Source organism: Danio rerio, chromosome 1 (assembly GCF_049306965.1).
Source record: "Danio rerio strain Tuebingen ecotype United States chromosome 1, GRCz12tu, whole genome shotgun sequence".
NCBI classification, from domain to species: domain Eukaryota; kingdom Metazoa; phylum Chordata; class Actinopteri; order Cypriniformes; family Danionidae; genus Danio; species Danio rerio.
Genome location: NC_133176.1, coordinates 50,267,441 through 50,284,151, shown reverse-complemented (window position 1 = coordinate 50,284,151; position 16,711 = coordinate 50,267,441). Strand labels below are relative to the sequence as shown.

The 16,711-nt window shown below is 35.3% G+C and overlaps 1 protein-coding gene across 9 annotated transcripts in view; it reads left to right on the top strand.

Moving 5' to 3' along the window:
- pknox1.2 (pbx/knotted 1 homeobox 1.2) overlaps positions 1 to 16,711 on the top strand; it is a 23,893-nt gene extending 7,182 nt beyond the window's left edge. For 6 of the 9 annotated variants that reach the window (XM_009294000.4, XM_702776.8, XM_073954345.1 and 3 more), the window contains 8 exons: positions 1,156 to 1,327; positions 2,406 to 2,576; positions 3,072 to 3,186; positions 5,486 to 5,583; positions 5,701 to 5,829; positions 9,671 to 9,747; positions 9,829 to 9,992; positions 12,718 to 16,711. In XM_009294000.4, the coding sequence (XP_009292275.1) occupies positions 1,156 to 1,327; positions 2,406 to 2,576; positions 3,072 to 3,186; positions 5,486 to 5,583; positions 5,701 to 5,829; positions 9,671 to 9,747; positions 9,829 to 9,992; positions 12,718 to 12,917 (1,126 nt within the window). In that variant the 3' untranslated portion in view covers positions 12,918 to 16,711. Of the gene's footprint in view, positions 1 to 1,155; positions 1,328 to 2,405; positions 2,577 to 3,071; positions 3,995 to 4,105; positions 4,472 to 5,485; positions 5,584 to 5,700; positions 5,830 to 9,670; positions 9,752 to 9,828; positions 9,993 to 12,717 lie in introns of those variants that run through there. The other 3 variants (XM_073954349.1, XR_012408070.1, XR_012408071.1) reach the window with 3 other exon arrangements.

Sequence of the window (16,711 nt, the reverse complement as noted above, 5' to 3'; positions counted from 1 at the left end):
ATGTTATTTATTTTTATGTTGGGCCTGTAATCATCAGTTTTTGAAAAGTGTTATACATACACAGTTGAAGTCAGAATTATTAGCCCCTCTGTTTATTTTTTTCTCCAATTTCTGTTTAACAGGGAAAAGGTTTTTTCAACACATTTATAAACATAATAGTTTTAATAACTCATTTCTAATAACTGATTTATTTTATCTTTGTCATGATGACAGTACAGAATATTTGACTGGATTTTTTTCAAGACACTTCTATACAGCTTAAAGTGACATTTAAAGGCTTAACTACGTTAATTAGGTTAACTAGGCAGGTTAGATTAATTAGGCAAATTATTGTATAACAATGGTTTGTTCTGTAGACTACTGGAAAAAAAGAGCTTAAAGAGGCTAAAAAAAATTATTTTGACCTAAAATTAAAAAAAAAAAAATTAACTGCTTTTATTCTAGACGAAATAAAACAAATAAGACTTTCTTTGCAAGAAAAAATATTAGCAGACATATTGTGAAAATTTCCTTGCTCTGTTAAATATAATTTGGGAAATATAAAAAAAAAAATTAAAAGAAGGCTAATAATTCTGACTTCATCTGTATATATATATATATATATATATATATATATATATATATATATATATATATATATATGTATATATATATGTATATATATATATATATATATATATATATATATATATATATATATATATATATGTATATGTGTGTGTGTGTGTGTGTGTGTGTGTGTGTGTATATGTAAATTATTAACTGATTAAGTTTACTGAAATTATGTTTGTCATTATCAGCATGAGAGATGACTTACGTCATGATATGAGATTTTTTTTTTCAGAGACTACAGGCTGTCATTGAGGCTAATGGTGACCCAACAAAGTGTTATTTGTGTCATGCTAAATGTCAGAAATATTTTTGGTTTGATTTTCTATTAGAGTTATCTGACTTTGTCAAGATGAATTTGTTCTTGTCGTTTTATGACCATTTTCTAAACTATAGCTAATTAACTGTGATCATGTTTCATTATATAATTTATGTGTACCTTCATTGCTTTGTATTCAATGCATCTGCCAACTGCTTGCAGAAGTGTAAATGTAATCTTTGGCGTGTTCTAGAAAGTGCATCCTTCGCTGTGTTTGTTGACTGTAGACACCCGCTGTTCCCCCTGTTGGCGCTGCTCTTTGAGAAATGCGAGCAGTCCACTCAGAGCTCGGAGTGCGTGACCTCGGCCAGTTTCGATGTGGATATCGAGAACTTTGTGCGAAACCAGGAGAAGGAAGGCAAGGCTTTCTTCAGCGAGGACCCTGATTTGGACAATCTGGTATGAAGCACCTTGTTGCATCTAAAATGACATTGAAGTTTCATCACCATTGGTAATCAGCAGCGCTTAGTTTAATGCATCCTTATTCAATAAAAGTGAGTTTCTTAAATAAACATTTTGTTCAGGAATGTGTGACGTATATGTTGTTGGTCAATTGTTTTATATGTACAATCAAGCTTAAAACCATTCATACCCCTGGCAAATTCTGTCATAACGTTTTTGTTCATATGTAAATCATAGCTGAGATTTTTTTTTCCACAATGATGCCACATCAAAGTCCCGTTAAGGCAAGTCATTTCACTCAATAATTGTGGGCTTGACTGTATATATAAATGATCTTTTTTAACAATTAGATTTTGTTTGTTCTTTTTAGCTTGTAAAAGTACACATTCCGAATAATTTAGAGCTCTAAACGTGGGAAGCTTGTACGAAATTATCAAGAAAAATTCAAATACATTAATAGTAATATTTTAGGGGTCCTACTAGTATTAAAAATGTTATTATAAAAATAGTTTGAACAAATTTTGTTAATTATAGACATGCATTTAATTATGAAAATTATATGAGTCTATAAAACTTGTGCACAATTTACTGTTAAAATGAAGGAAATAATTTTTTTATTTGCTTTAGGATTTTTTTCTACAGGTTTACACATTGAATTGGATTGTGTTTTAGCGCTATCGTAAAGGTCTGTAAACATACTGTATGTTAACTTTAACTTAAATTTATGACTGAAAATCACCAGAACTCTGTTTCTCTTCATATTGGCTGGGTCTGAAATTGCATACTTCCATACTATATAGTAGTACGAGAGTAGTATGTCTGAATTCCAGTCATCAAAACGGCACAATTGGGATCAAAGCCTAAAACAGGTTGTTTCATAGAGTTATAAAAACTTTTTTTTTTTTTGGTATTTTGAAACTTCACATACATACTCTAGGGACATCAGGGACTTATTTTACATCTTGTAAAAAAGGGCATAATAGGCCTATTTAATACCCATACAGACATCTAGTAGTTCATTAAACCTGTTTTAGTGTTTTGTTGACTGTCCTCTTCTCTCTCTCATTGGTCTCAGATGGTGAAGGCCATCCAAGTGTTACGAATTCACCTGCTGGAGCTTGAGAAGGTAAATGACCTGTGCAAAGATTTCTGCAGCCGCTACATCGCCTGCCTCAAGACCAAGATGAACAGCGAGACTCTGCTTAGCGGAGATCCTGGAAGCCCCTATTCTCCATCACCGACACAGGTAAAATTCACAGAGAGATGCTGTATACACCTGTCTCCATCTTTGCTAGGCCCACCTGGAATCTGCGCACGGAAAATTCCGCATATTTTCAGACCGTCATTAATTCAGTTTATTTACTTGTGTAAATGTGTGTCAATCTATATTTATTCAGTTTTTTAAATAATTTCAGTAAAATTATTGACTAATGTGACCATGTTAAATGTTCAATGTACAATGATTTATGTACAATGCACGTCTTTTACTAGATATATTATATGAGAGACTTGCTTTGTTTACCAACCATATAAAGTGAATCTAATTGAATTTGCATTTTAAACATTAAATACACGTTAAAAATATATTATTTTTTATTTCATATTTTAAAGTTTTAGTTATGATACTCCCAAAATAATTCCGCAGAAATCCGCAGACTTTTACCAAAATTCTTAGCAGAAATAGCAAAAAACGTCCGCAGATTCCGTCTGGCCCTACTCATTGCATGTGTTTTTCTCACAGCCGCAAAACCCATTCACTGGAGCCATGAGTCCACAAGGTATCGTAGTGCCAGCATCTGCTTTACAACAGGGCAATGTTACTGTCACAGCGGTCAACCCCACACAGATGGTAACAGGTTGGTTGTTTTACTCCTTTACTTTTCTTTTCAAGTCTGATTTGCATATTTCTTTGCAGGTCACACTTGACAATAAGGTTTCATTTGTTTATGTGTTTACTAACATGAACTAATAACGACCAGTACTTGTACAGCATTTATTAATCATAGTTTAACATTTACTAATGCATTATTAAAATGCAAATTCATGCTAATTAACAAATTGGAGTTAATATGAACCAACAATGAACGACACCATTAGCTAATGTTAACATACATTAATAAATACTGTAATAAATGTATTGTTCATTGTTTGTCCATGTTAGTCAATTCATTCATTCATATTCTTTTCGGCTTAGTCCCTTTATTAATCTGGGGTCGCCACAGTGGAATTAACCAACAAACTTATCCAGCACGTTTTTACGCAGCTTCCAGCTGCAACCCATCTTTGGGAAACATCCACACACACTCATTCACGCACACTAATACACTACAGACAATTTAGCCTACCCAATTCACCTGTATCACATGTCTTTGGACTGTGGGGGAAACAGGAGCACCTGGAGGAAACCCACATGAACACAGGGAGAACATGCAAACTCCACACAGAAATGCCAACTGACCCAGCCGAGGCTCGAACCAGCCACCCTCTTGCTGTGAGGTGACAGCACTACCTACTGCGCCACTGCGTTGCCCCATGTTAGTAAATACAATAACTAAATATATAAATGTGTATGTGACTAAATATAAATATTAAAGGGATAGTTCACCCACAAAATTAAATTTACTACCTCTTTACTCACCCTCGAGTGGTTATAAGCCTTTATGAGTTTTTTTCTGTTGAATACAAAAGAAGATATTTTGAAGAAAGCTGAAAACGGGTAACCACTGACTTACATTGTTGCAAATGCTATGGAAGTTGATGGTTACAGGTTTTTAGCTTTCTTCAAAATATCTTCTAAAGCAAGAGCAAGTAGCCCTTTTCACACATACAGACCTTTCTGGAAAATTACCAGCAATTTTCTAGAAAGGGATCATGTGTGAACAGGCCCTTTTTGAAAATCTCTGTAAATACATTCTCAGAAATTCACAGAGAATGCTGCTGTGTGAACGCAGAAGGAAAATTGCCGGAAAGAGTTTGTTCATGCTTAGAACATGCTGACCTGAGACGTCTAGTCCAGCCAATCAGAACAATCAGATGCTGTTTATAAAAAAAAAATTATGTTTATGAATATTTTTCCAGACACATTTAGCTACTAGATGTTAGTCGAATAACATTTCTATGTTTCTTCTTAATGCCACCTGTGTAAAAAAATTATTGATAAAATGCTGATGATAAACCGCTGTTTGTTTACCTTCAAGCTCTGCTTCAGTTGCTTGACGCGTGTGCACGGGAAGAAGTGCTCCAGTGAGCGCCAGCACACACACATGTTATGTACATCTCGACATGCGAAAGTGTTCCTCTATATGCTTTCATCAAAGTTGTTCACGATGCTTATCCATCCACAGAGTTTGTAATGTAGTCAAATGTGTACACATACAGCTGTGGTTCGCGTTTCTGCCTTTGGATGTCTCTGGGACAAAGCAGCTGCATGAATGCTAAAGCTTTAAATAAGAGAGACCATCAATAAAAGCCTAACCCTTTATATGTTTACAAATACAAGTGCTCTCTGTGTCTCTCAGTACCTCAGTGTTCTGGCCGAACTCCCTCTCAGCCCTTAACCATCATGGCCTCCCAATCCTGCCCATCCACAGAATTGGCTTTATCGCTGTCTCTCCACTCCACTTATAGCTGGTGTGTAGTGAGCACACTGGCGCCGTTGTCCTGTGGCTGCCATAGCATCATCCAAGTGGATGCTGCACACCGATGGTAGTGTGGAGAGACCCCCCTCATGATTGTGAAGTGCTTTGGGTGTATGGCCATACACGATAAATGCACTATATAATTACACACATTACATTACATTTGATTCAAGGTTTAGAATAAACAAAATTCCATAAATATAATAAACAAATACAGTTTAAAATAAAAATGTTTCAACTTTTGTAGTGAAAATGAATAAAAAAAATAATTATTTTAATAATAATTATTATAATAAATTATAAAATAATTATTATAATAATAAATTAATAACAAAATACTGAATAAACTGAATAGTTGGCGGTTCATTCTGCTGTGGGGTCCCCAATCAGGGACTAAGCTGAAGGAAAACGAATGAATGAATAAATTAACTTGCATTACATTCATCAAGTTCTGTATTGAAAAAGTAAACGTTTAGCCCTGCGTTGACCATGTGAGTGTGTGTGTTTGTTTGCACAGGTGGTACAGTATATCAACCCGTTACAGTAGTCACTCCACAGGGGCAGGTGGTCACACAAACTCTGTCACCTGGAACAGTACGAATCCAGAACTCACAGGTGAGACACACTGTTTTAATCTTTAATATACTGATTTGGCTCTTTAGCAGCACAGATTTCATGTTCTATTCCAATATGAACGGCATTAGCACTCATGTTGCGTCGGTTTGCACACAGCTTCAGCTGCAGCTCAACCAGGATCTGAGTTTTTTCAGTCAGGAGGACGGTTCGTCTAAAGCCAAGAGAGGCATCCTTCCAAAACACGCCACCAACGTCATGCGTTCATGGCTTTTCCAGCACATTGGTGTAAGTCAGATCCTTCGGTTTGTCACTGTTTTATAGTGTCTGATAGGTTTTCAACAGAAAAAATTACACCAAGTTACAGAGCTCTCTTAACCACTTAAACTCTGCGGACCCGGTACCGGTACCTTCAGGGCCATTCTCCTCTGTTTTTGAGGTGATGTGCATAAGTAATCCTTTTATATGTCTGGAGGCCAAGAGGGGTAGACCTTAGTGATATCAGGACCTCAGTGCCTACTCTTAAGTGTAAAACAACTAATTTCTTTATATTTATAATCTCTGATGATATAGTAATTGATTTAACGTGGTGTGAGCTGACATTAAGTATCCATCATTCATTTTGCAAAGAAAATTAATAAAAAAAAACTGCAAATCGAGTCAAAAGTGCCCATTATTAGTTGGATAGTTCCATTTTAGGCCAATGGTTGGAGATTTTAAATTTGACTGACAAACTTACAAAGACTAAAGGGCACTATTAATCATCAACATCAAATTACATTCATATTCCACATGAATTGCATGTTTTATATGCAGGATTTTTCAGCTTTAAAATATTTTTGCTTGGGTGGGCCAACCTTTAATCTGAGTGTCACCCTGGATGTTTCCTGGCTACTGGATCACCCGTGTCATTTCAATTCCCTGAGACCTTCATTTATCATCAAAGCACAACTTTTGAGAGCTCCCTCATCCTCCATAGACAGCAATGGTTCTCGACACGTTTAAAGTCGAAACTAGAATTTTCGTGATAATGCAATACATATTACGATATTGAGTATACTTGCACCAGCTCTATTTGGAAATATTGAATAAAATTAAATTAATTGAGATGATTTTGTTGGATAATAAATACAATAAACAGGGTTCACACGGTCATGGAAAACCTGGAAAAGTCATGGAATTATCACATGTCATTTTTTTAGGCCTGGAAAAGTTTTGGAAAAACAGAAAAACTCACAAGGTTTTGTAAAAGTCATGGAAATTACGGTTAGACGGAATAGCGATATTTACTGATGTTTTGTTGTTAAACTAAATAAAAATCTATATTATCAATAATGTAAAACATCCCTTATAAAACTGAAAATAGTCACATCAATCTTTCGCCGGAAGATTACAGTGGCTGAACAAGACGCATATAAGCATTCATAACACAACACAATCTAACATAAGCTTAGCCTGGCTAAAATAGTTTTCAACAGAACATTACTTGTCTAACAGTAGGACTAGCTATGGTGTCGTCCTTCCTCTAGCATGCAAAAGTAACTCCAATATTGATTCAGGATTTTCAAAAGTTTCAAATTCAGCATTTGATTTCACCTCGTCTGTGATTGTCTCTTGAACGTGCGGCGATCATGCAGGCGGGCACGCGCGAATAGCGGATCTGCATGAACAGATGCGCAGAAGTCCGAATCTACATTTGCTGACAGGCAGTTTGAGCAACTTATTGGAATTATGGGAGATGTCGGCCCGACAATATTTAATTGGATGTACATTGTTTAGTTTTATGCTTTACCGCGAATAAACAAAATACATATAAATACATTTAGATCCTTTACTTTAATCTTTACTATTGGACTGTGAAGAGACTTTCAACCAGCACAACAAAACATGTTTCTGAAGACAATCACCTACTGCACCTTTAATAAAAAAAAAACAATAATATGTAAGTAAATAGTAGTAAATAAATGAAAAAGTTTGAGTGATAATTTTAATATGAAAATAAATGACAAAACAATGAATAAATAAATACAAATAAAAATAAATATTTTTTTTGTCTAATATTAATTTAAGCTATACATTAGTTAAGTATTTAATGAACTGTTGTCATCATCTGTGTTCATACATGCATAATCATTTTAATCATTTGTAATAATTCGTCTAACGTATCTTGTTTACATTGCACTGAAAGCCATGCACAACTCTTAGCGCTACAGGATGAGATCATTTCTACTCTGGGGTGCACATCGGTGAACACACACCCTATACTGACACTGAGGATAAGAAACGGTCTGGGTAAAAAATTGAACATAATTTACAATATTATTAGCTTTAATCCACAATCAGTTCATTGCACATATGCGTCTTGTTGGGCGTGAGCTTCCTTTCACTTTGATGATGAATGGATTGGCCCTGGGCAGAGGCACGCGCTCAGACGGGAGGTCAGGTGACGCAGTTTGCGAGACAGTGATGAGTTCATACTTGACTGAATGAAATGCGGGAAAAAAAGATATGCTGAAAAATATGCAAATGAGACATGATTACATTAAATATTTGCTCATTTGCTCACATGTCTTGAACACAAATTTGAAAATAAAGTTGAAAAGTTTTAACTTTTATAAAAATGTATTGATTTTATAGACGGGGTTTTCTGTATATATATCACTTTAATCACTCCATAATTAATAATACATTCAGCCAGTTAATACATTTTCACTATCTTTATAGAAAAATCAATCAATCAATCAAATTATATATGAACATATCCCTCTGGAAAAACACTTAAGAATATAGATGTTAATAAAACTGTGATGTTTGTTATATATAAGTGCTGCTGAAGTGGGGATTTATAACATAAAAAAAACTTGTTTTAAGAGAGAAAATATGTATATCGTAATAGAAATCTATGATAAATCAGACATAAGTTGACTAAACTTAAGTGTATTTTCAATGTTTTCAGTATATTAAACTGAAAGAACACCCAAATAAACACAAAATCTGACAACTGACAAGTGCAAATAGATATTTCCCTGTAGTGTCTTGCCTTCATTTTCTAACCTTTGCCATTTCACATAAAAAAAAAAATACAAATTTACCACAGTGTCACATCACATAATACAAGTCAATTGAGATGCAAACAGCATGATCTTGAGATTGAAGTTGATATTGTTTGGAAGAAATGCTTGATATAAAATATACTGTTGAATTAAGTGAGCGTGTAAATTGAAGATGACTGGCTTATGAAGCACACACACACACACATACATTTACAAATGTCAGCAGCTCATATGACTGAGCATCAGGAGAGAGCACTGATCACTGAAGGGCCTGGCGGCGAGATTTTCTGTCAGGCATCTATTAGGACGGCTGGCCCACAGAGAGACATTGTTCAAATGAAGCAGAGAAAGAGAAAGTGAACATATAGAGAGTGTAAAAATAAACAATCTGAAGGCCCTGATGCACTCGAGATGACGTTCTTGTTTTTTTTTTTCAGTTAGGGGTCTGAAATAACTTCAGTTTATTAACCAGTTATGCTGAAAGTGGGGCTTTGGCTGATTATACAAATATACGCTCTTTCCTCTCAATAACAAAATAAACACAGCAGTCAGAAAACAGCAATTAAGAAAGTATCTGATCACAGTTACTTTGTATGTTTGTACCAGGTTTCTTTGTGTTTATTCAAAGGAGACTGCTTAAGTATAATTTAGCCTGCAAGCTGCTTTCTTTAATTAAAAATGGAGCAAATAGTTATGAAGTCATTTAGTCAAAAACTAGGCCAAAATTAAGTTTGTTGGGAGTTCAAAACCACTTACCAAAGCCAATATTCTGAAAAAAATACCTCAGCTGGTGAGCTCCTTCAAACTACTATTGGTCTCACTGACTCCGGTCAGACTCACTAACTCTGGTCTGACTCATTCACATGCGTATGAATAGAAGTCTATGGGGAGAAGAGCGCAGTGTGACCACGGCTTTATTAGCTAATGTTTTATGCGATATTCCATTTTTGCTCATAAATCTAATCGCATCTTTGGATGTTAACATAGCTAGTGTCACAGTTATTTATTTGTTCATTGGCGTTTATCCAGGTCTTAACCCATACGAAGCAAAAGTATCTTATTTCTGTCTCTCCCAGCACCCTTATCCAACAGAAGATGAGAAGAAGCAGATCGCCCTGCAGACTAACCTCACGCTATTGCAGGTCAACAACTGGTGAGTTGTTGTGGTTGATGTAGTCATCTGGATGGCCTTTGATTGGCTTATTGGTAATTGGTATCTGATTGATGTGTTCAGGTTTATTAACGCCCGGCGACGGATCCTTCAGCCCATGTTGGACGCCAGCTCTTCAGACACACCCAAGAGCAAGAAGAAGACGCCCCAAACGCGGCCTTTACAGCGCTTCTGGCCAAACTCACTCGCCTCTTCTGTGTCCCAGCAGCAGGTCACCATGGAGGACGGTACGACCATAACATCAGGCATTACAACAGCAGAATTAGTTTAGTTTGAGCTGAGCATAAAATGCATTTGCTGTTCGCAGCTTACTTCCTATTTAAAAATGATGGTTGCCGTGTGGTATATCTGTGTGGTTTCCAGAGTGCTTTAGCACATTGCTGTATGATTATTATGGTAATTTGATGCTTACATTAGCAACCCCCAATGAATTACGTATATCAGAAAAAGTTTTGTTTGCTACTATTTATTTATTTATTAAAAGACGATTCCTTCATTGAATGATTTGGAAACCAATCTATTATAGATGGCCTACATTTTTACCTTTGAGATTAATTAATTTATTTATTTTTGGCAATTTGACACTTTTTATAAAGGTGTTTAATGAAATTGTTGGGAGTTTAAATCAGCCCTGATAAATTTCAGCTGCCCAAGTATCATATATTATAATAAATTAGTATTACAATATGGGGTGTCAAGGTAGCACAATCACCTCACAAAAAGATAGTCGCTGGTTCAAGCCTCGGCTGGGTCAGTTGGCTTGGCATTCCTGTGTGGAGTTTGCATGTTCTTTACGTGTTGGCGTGGGTGTCCTCCAGGTGCTCCGTTTTCCCCCACAGTTCAAAGGCATGCGCTGTGGTGAATTGGGAAAACTAAATTGGTCGTAGAGTGTGGATGGCTGTTTTCCAGTACTGGGTTGCAGCTGGAAGGGCATCTGCTGTGTAAAACATATGCTGGATACGTTGGTGGTTCATTCCGCTGTGGTGACTCCTAATGAATAAAGGGACTAAGCTGAAGGAAAATGAATGTATGAATACTGTTTCTAATTAAATATTAATAATTGGTGATGTTTATTTATTGGTAGCACATGATTTTCACAATTATCTTCATTTAATAACCATTTAATTATTTAATAAATTTCTTAATTTAACTTAAAAAATTATGTAATGCTAACAAATTTAAATTTTAATAAAAAAAACTAATTTGTCATATTATTTATTAACTGAGTATTTGTGATATTTGCAATTTTCATCTATTAATGTATTTTAATTAAATTTATTTTCTTAGTATACTTATTTATAAGGGGTCGCCACACCGTAATGAACTACCAACTATTCTGGCATACCGGAGCAGCCGGAGGAAACCCCCGCGAACACAGGAGAACATGCAAACTCCACACAGAAATGCCAATTGGCCCAGCTGGAACACGAACCAGCGACCTTCTTGCTTTGAATTGAATTAAATTTGTTAATCCTGATAATTTATCAACAGATTTTATCAAGTACATTTAGATTATATCTGCTGAAACACAATTAAAACTAAATATGATCAAAGCACAGAAAATGTACGCAGTCAAACACTAGCGTCTATGCAGAGCTGGTATTTCTTCCCATACTGATAAACTTCCGGTGAACGGTTAATGTGACTTTTTTCCATTTTATACGTTTCCTTTTTCAGCATCAATGTTATAATCTAATTAAAATACAGTCAGTATAGACTTTGGCATTCATTTAGTTGTTCAAGCATAAAACGAGACAAAAAGCTGTTCACTCACACGGTCAGGATTAGCAGGCTAGCGCAGAAGCTATATACTGGGGTAAAATAAATGTTCATATTTTAAAGACATGGCGGGGGAAAATGTAATTTAATGCAGTGCTTCTTGTACAATCTGAGACCCACTTTATATCGGATATCACTCAGCCAGTGGAGATTGCTGTTTGTAAAGAAAACAGACCTTAAACGGGGCAATTTGATAATGGCATACAGTTCACAGGAAGCGCTGAACCTCAGGTTACTGCCAAATTTAAATTCCCTCCGCATATACCCTTTTCGGAAAATAATTGCGTTGTTATATTATATCTCAGAATTTTCTCACCCTCAAGTGTTTCCAGTATTTATTATGAACACAGATGAAGATATTTTGACGAATGTTGGAAACCAATTGCTTCAGACATCTATTGTAGAAAAACGAAATGCTATGGAAGTCAATGGTTACCAATTTCCAACATTCTTCAAAATATCTTCTTTTTTTGTTCAATAGAATGAAGAAACTCAAAGAGGTTTGGAACAAGTGGAGGATGAGTAAAGATAATGGAATCAATATATATGTATATAATGTTAAAGTCTAATTAGCTCCTGTCAATTTTTTCTTTTTCAAATATTTCGCAAATGATGTTTAACAAAGCAAGGAATTTTTCACAGTATTTCATATAATATTTTTTCTTCTAGAGAAAGTCTTATTTGTTATATTTCGGCCAGAATAAAAGCAATTTTAATTGTTTTTTTAAACAATTTTAAGGTCAATATTATTAGCCCCCTTAAGCAATTTTTTTCCAATGGTCTACAGAACAAACCATTGTTATACAATGAACTGCCTAATTACCCTAACCTGCCTAGTTAAGCTAATTAACCTAGTTAAGCCTTTAAATGTCACTTTAAGCTTTATAAAAATGTGTCTTGAAAAATATCTAGTCAAATATTATTTACTGTCATCATGGCAAAGATAAAATAAATCAGTTATTAGAAATGAGTTATTAAAACTATTATGTTCAGAAATGTGCTGAAAAAATCTCTAAGGTAAACAGAAATTGGGCAAAAATAAAAAATAAACAGGAGGGCTAATAATTCTGACTTCAACTGTATATATGTTTATAGGGCCGTAATTGAATTGTTCAGAGCCATCATTTGCTCTTCATATTAAGGTTGTAATGGTTTTGTTGTCATGACTCTCAGGCACCACAGTAACCGTGGGTGTGGGGGAAGACGGCCTGCAGACGCTTTCATCAGATGGCGCCACGCTGGCCATGCAGCAGGTCATGATGGGAGGCCACAGTGAGGATGATGACGATGAAGATGATGAAGAGGACGAGGACACCGATCCGTCTCACTCCGACATGAGCAGACTGGGCCTGGAGACCAGCGACTCGCTGTAGTAGGACTGAACCACACACACTCGCACACTCACGTTAGCATTGAGAGAGACAACAGAGCACTAAGAAGGAGATGTCCCACACAAACACACACACACACACACACCTCAGCTGCACACGTCCTCCAGCTGTCAAACAGCCCGCTTGGAGAACAGAGAAAAGGGCTTAAAGCCACACACACACCACAAAACGACCCCCCCTCCCCACACACACACACACACACACAGGTCAAAAAAACAAGACACAAGCACAAGTCTCTCTCACGCAAAGCATTTCTGACACAGATTAGCCGAGTGCACTTTTTGTATGATACTGTAAACTTAAAGAAAGTGTTCAAAGCACATTTCGAAAGAGCTAAAAAAGGAAGGAAATTGATTTAAAAAAACCAGTTGTTAATGCTGGATGATTGGGTTGTGCTTATCCTGACGGTCTGGGATATTTCCACAACGAGATTTCGTCTCTTGCATGCCTGTGTTTGCTTTAATCAGGCACCAGGAAAAAGAAGGAACTATTTTTATAGTACACTGTCACAGATGATCGGTGCCAATATGTTTGTTTTCTCCGTTTGTTTGTTTTTTGCTCTGGTTTGCTATGTTTTGTAAGGAGTATTTATGTATGAAAAAGACTTTTAACCTGCTCACCCTGCTTTTTTTTGGATGGGTGGATTTGGATTGTGGTAACTACTTAGTATAAAGTACACAATGATTTGTATGCTGAAGGCAGAGTTGCTGACGATGCCTTATGTTTTTACATTTCGAATGCCACAATGTGAGACAGTCTCATATCTGTGGAAACTTATTTCCACCACCGAATGAACAAAAATGTAATTAATTATTGTTCTCAGAATTGTGAGGTTATATATATATATATATATATATCACAATTTGGACTTTTCTGTTTCTATTTAAGAATTACAAACTTGTCTCATAATTTTGAGTTTCTCTTTGAATTCTTAGCTTGACTTGGCCTATTCTGAGTTGATCTTTTGCATAATTCAACGTTTATTGCGATTCTAAGCATTGTAGCCATTCTGAGTTTATCTTGCACAGTTTTGAGCTTATTACAATTCTCAGTTTATCTTTGCGCTATCCTGAGTTTATTTTAATTCTGAGTTTATTTTAATTCTGAGTTTATCTTGCGCAATCCTGAGTTTATTTTAATTCTGAGTTTATCTTGCGCAATCTTGAGTTTATTTTAATTCTGAGTTTATCTTGCGCAATCCTGAGTTTATTTTAATTTTGAGTTTATCTTGCGCAATCCTGAGTCTATTTTAATTCTGAGCTTATCTTTCGTAATCTTGTGCAAATTTAGATTTTACCTCATTCACAATTCTAAGTTTATATCTTGCGCAATTCTGATTTTATTGTAATTCTTAGTTTATCTTGCACATTTTTGAGCTTATTGCAATTCTGAGTTGATTGTAATTCTGAGTTTCTTGCGTAAATTTTGAGTTCATCTCATTCGCAAGTCTAAGTTTATCGCTTACCAATCCTGAGTTTATTGTAGTTCTTAGTTTATCTTGCTCAATTCTGAGCTTATTGCAATTCTGAGTTGATCTAACGCAATCTGAGTTTGTCATAATTCTGAGCCCATCTTGCGCAATTCCGAGTTTATTGCAATTCTGAGCTTATCTTACGCAGTTCTGAGTTTATTGTAAATCTAATTTTATCTCTTACCCAATCATGAGTTTATTTTAATTCTGAGCTTATCTTAAGCAATTCTGAGTTTGTCGTAATTCTACGCTTATCTTGCGCAAATTTTGAGTTTATCTCATTCACAAGTCTAAGTTCATCTCTTACCTAATCCTGAGTTTATTTTAACTCTGAGCTTATATTACGCAGTTTTGAGTTAATTGTAATTCTGAGTTTATCTTGCACAATCTTGAGTTTATTGTAACTCTTAGGTCATCTTGCACAATCCTGAGTTTATTGTAATTCTGAGTTTATCTTGCGCAATCCTGAGTTTATTGTAATTCTGAAGTTATCTTGTGCAATCCTGAGTTTATTCTAATTCTGAGTTTATCTAGCTCAATTCTGAGTTTATTGTAATTCTAAGGTTAGCTTGTGCAATTTCGAGTTTATCTTGCGCAATTCTGAGTCCACTAAAATTCTGAGCTTATCTTGTGCTGTTCTAAGTTTATATCTTGTGCAGTCCTGAGTTTATTGTAATTCTGAGCTGAGTTTATCTAATGCGCAGTTCTAAATTTATCTTTTACACAATCCTAAATTCTGAACTGGCACAGTCCTGAGTTTATTGTAATTCTGAGCTAATCTTGCACAAATTTTAAGTTCATCTCATGCGTAATCTAGAGTTGATTTTAATTCTGATCTTTTCTTGCAAAATCCTAAGTTTTTTGCAATTGCGAGCTTATCTTGCGCAACTCTGAGTTTATTTCAAGCAAACCTGAGTTCTTTACAACTCTTTGTCTCTAAATTCAAAAGGTTTTTTGTAATTATTTGTCTTTCTTCATTCGACACAGTTCTGACCGAATCTCGTAATTCTGTTTATTTATTGCAATTTTGAATCCCACGATTATACGTTTATTTAATGCAATTATGATGTAACCCAGTTCTTACGATTCCAGGTTTGTATCTCACAGCTCTTAATTTACTGTAATTTTTTTCTCTCAATTTTAATCTGTTCGCTTCTCACAATTTAGTTTTTCCTCTTGCAATTCTGAGTTCCTTTTTGTCCTGTTTATTTATTCAAATTGAGTTTATATATTGCTGTTTTAACTGTATAGCCATTTTGAATTTCTCTCGCAATTTATTTATTGTCTTTTTGAGCTGATCTCTCGCAAGTTTATTTATATCTTGCAATTCTGAGTTTTTTCCCAATTACACCACAATTTAATAAATACCACAATTTTCTTTTTTTCTTCTCAGAATTGTTCGCTTGTATCTCACAATTCCTGTATTTCTCAGAACTGAAAAATAATAATTGTGATGGGAATGTGGTGGAAATAAGCTTCCATACATATCTGATGTTACTTCCTGTGCAATCGACATGAATACCGTGGCCAAAAAAACGATGCATTTGCAAGGTTGTGATAATGTTTATGATATAAATGCCTGTACTTGTTATATGAGAAGGAACTGTTATCGCTTTTTAATGATCATATTGCTGAAAACTCCCAACAGAAGCGGAAGAGAGAAGGACGTCGATCAGACTTTGTATTTATGTATATTTTTTTGACTCACGAGGGACTCGTCTTTGATGTTAAACCTCTTTAGCGCGAACATTAATGATGGATTTCTTTTTAATCTGCGTTATCATGGACAATTCTCACGTTTTTCACCATGAAATCGTGGATAAAACAAAACATTTTCAACATTTAAGAATTGACTGCATGTGCTTTCATTTATTATTGTATTTTTAGATACCGTATGCTCACAATCTATCAGAATAAACCCCATGAGATACCAAAATAAGCTGATATATTTGGATTATGCGTCTATTTTGTCCCGTTTTGCGATTCTACAGCTGTCACTTACTTAAGCTCATGTATCCCTGTTATTTAGCGTGTTCAGAATGTGCTTTAGGCAGTCTGTACTGAGCGGCTTTTCATTTCCAGCTGTAGTCTTGTGAATGTGATGCCATCAGTCAGATGACTAGCTAACCCAAAAGGAGACAGTCGGCTCCGTTAGCTTAGCATGGGGAGGTTTTCAACGCTGCACTTTTTCTCTCTGCGCTTCTATAATCGCTTCTCTCACACACACTCACAAACTCACACACACACAGATTTGCCTTTCAGACTTTTTGTTTTATAATAAAGAACACTGTACCTGAAGGCCACA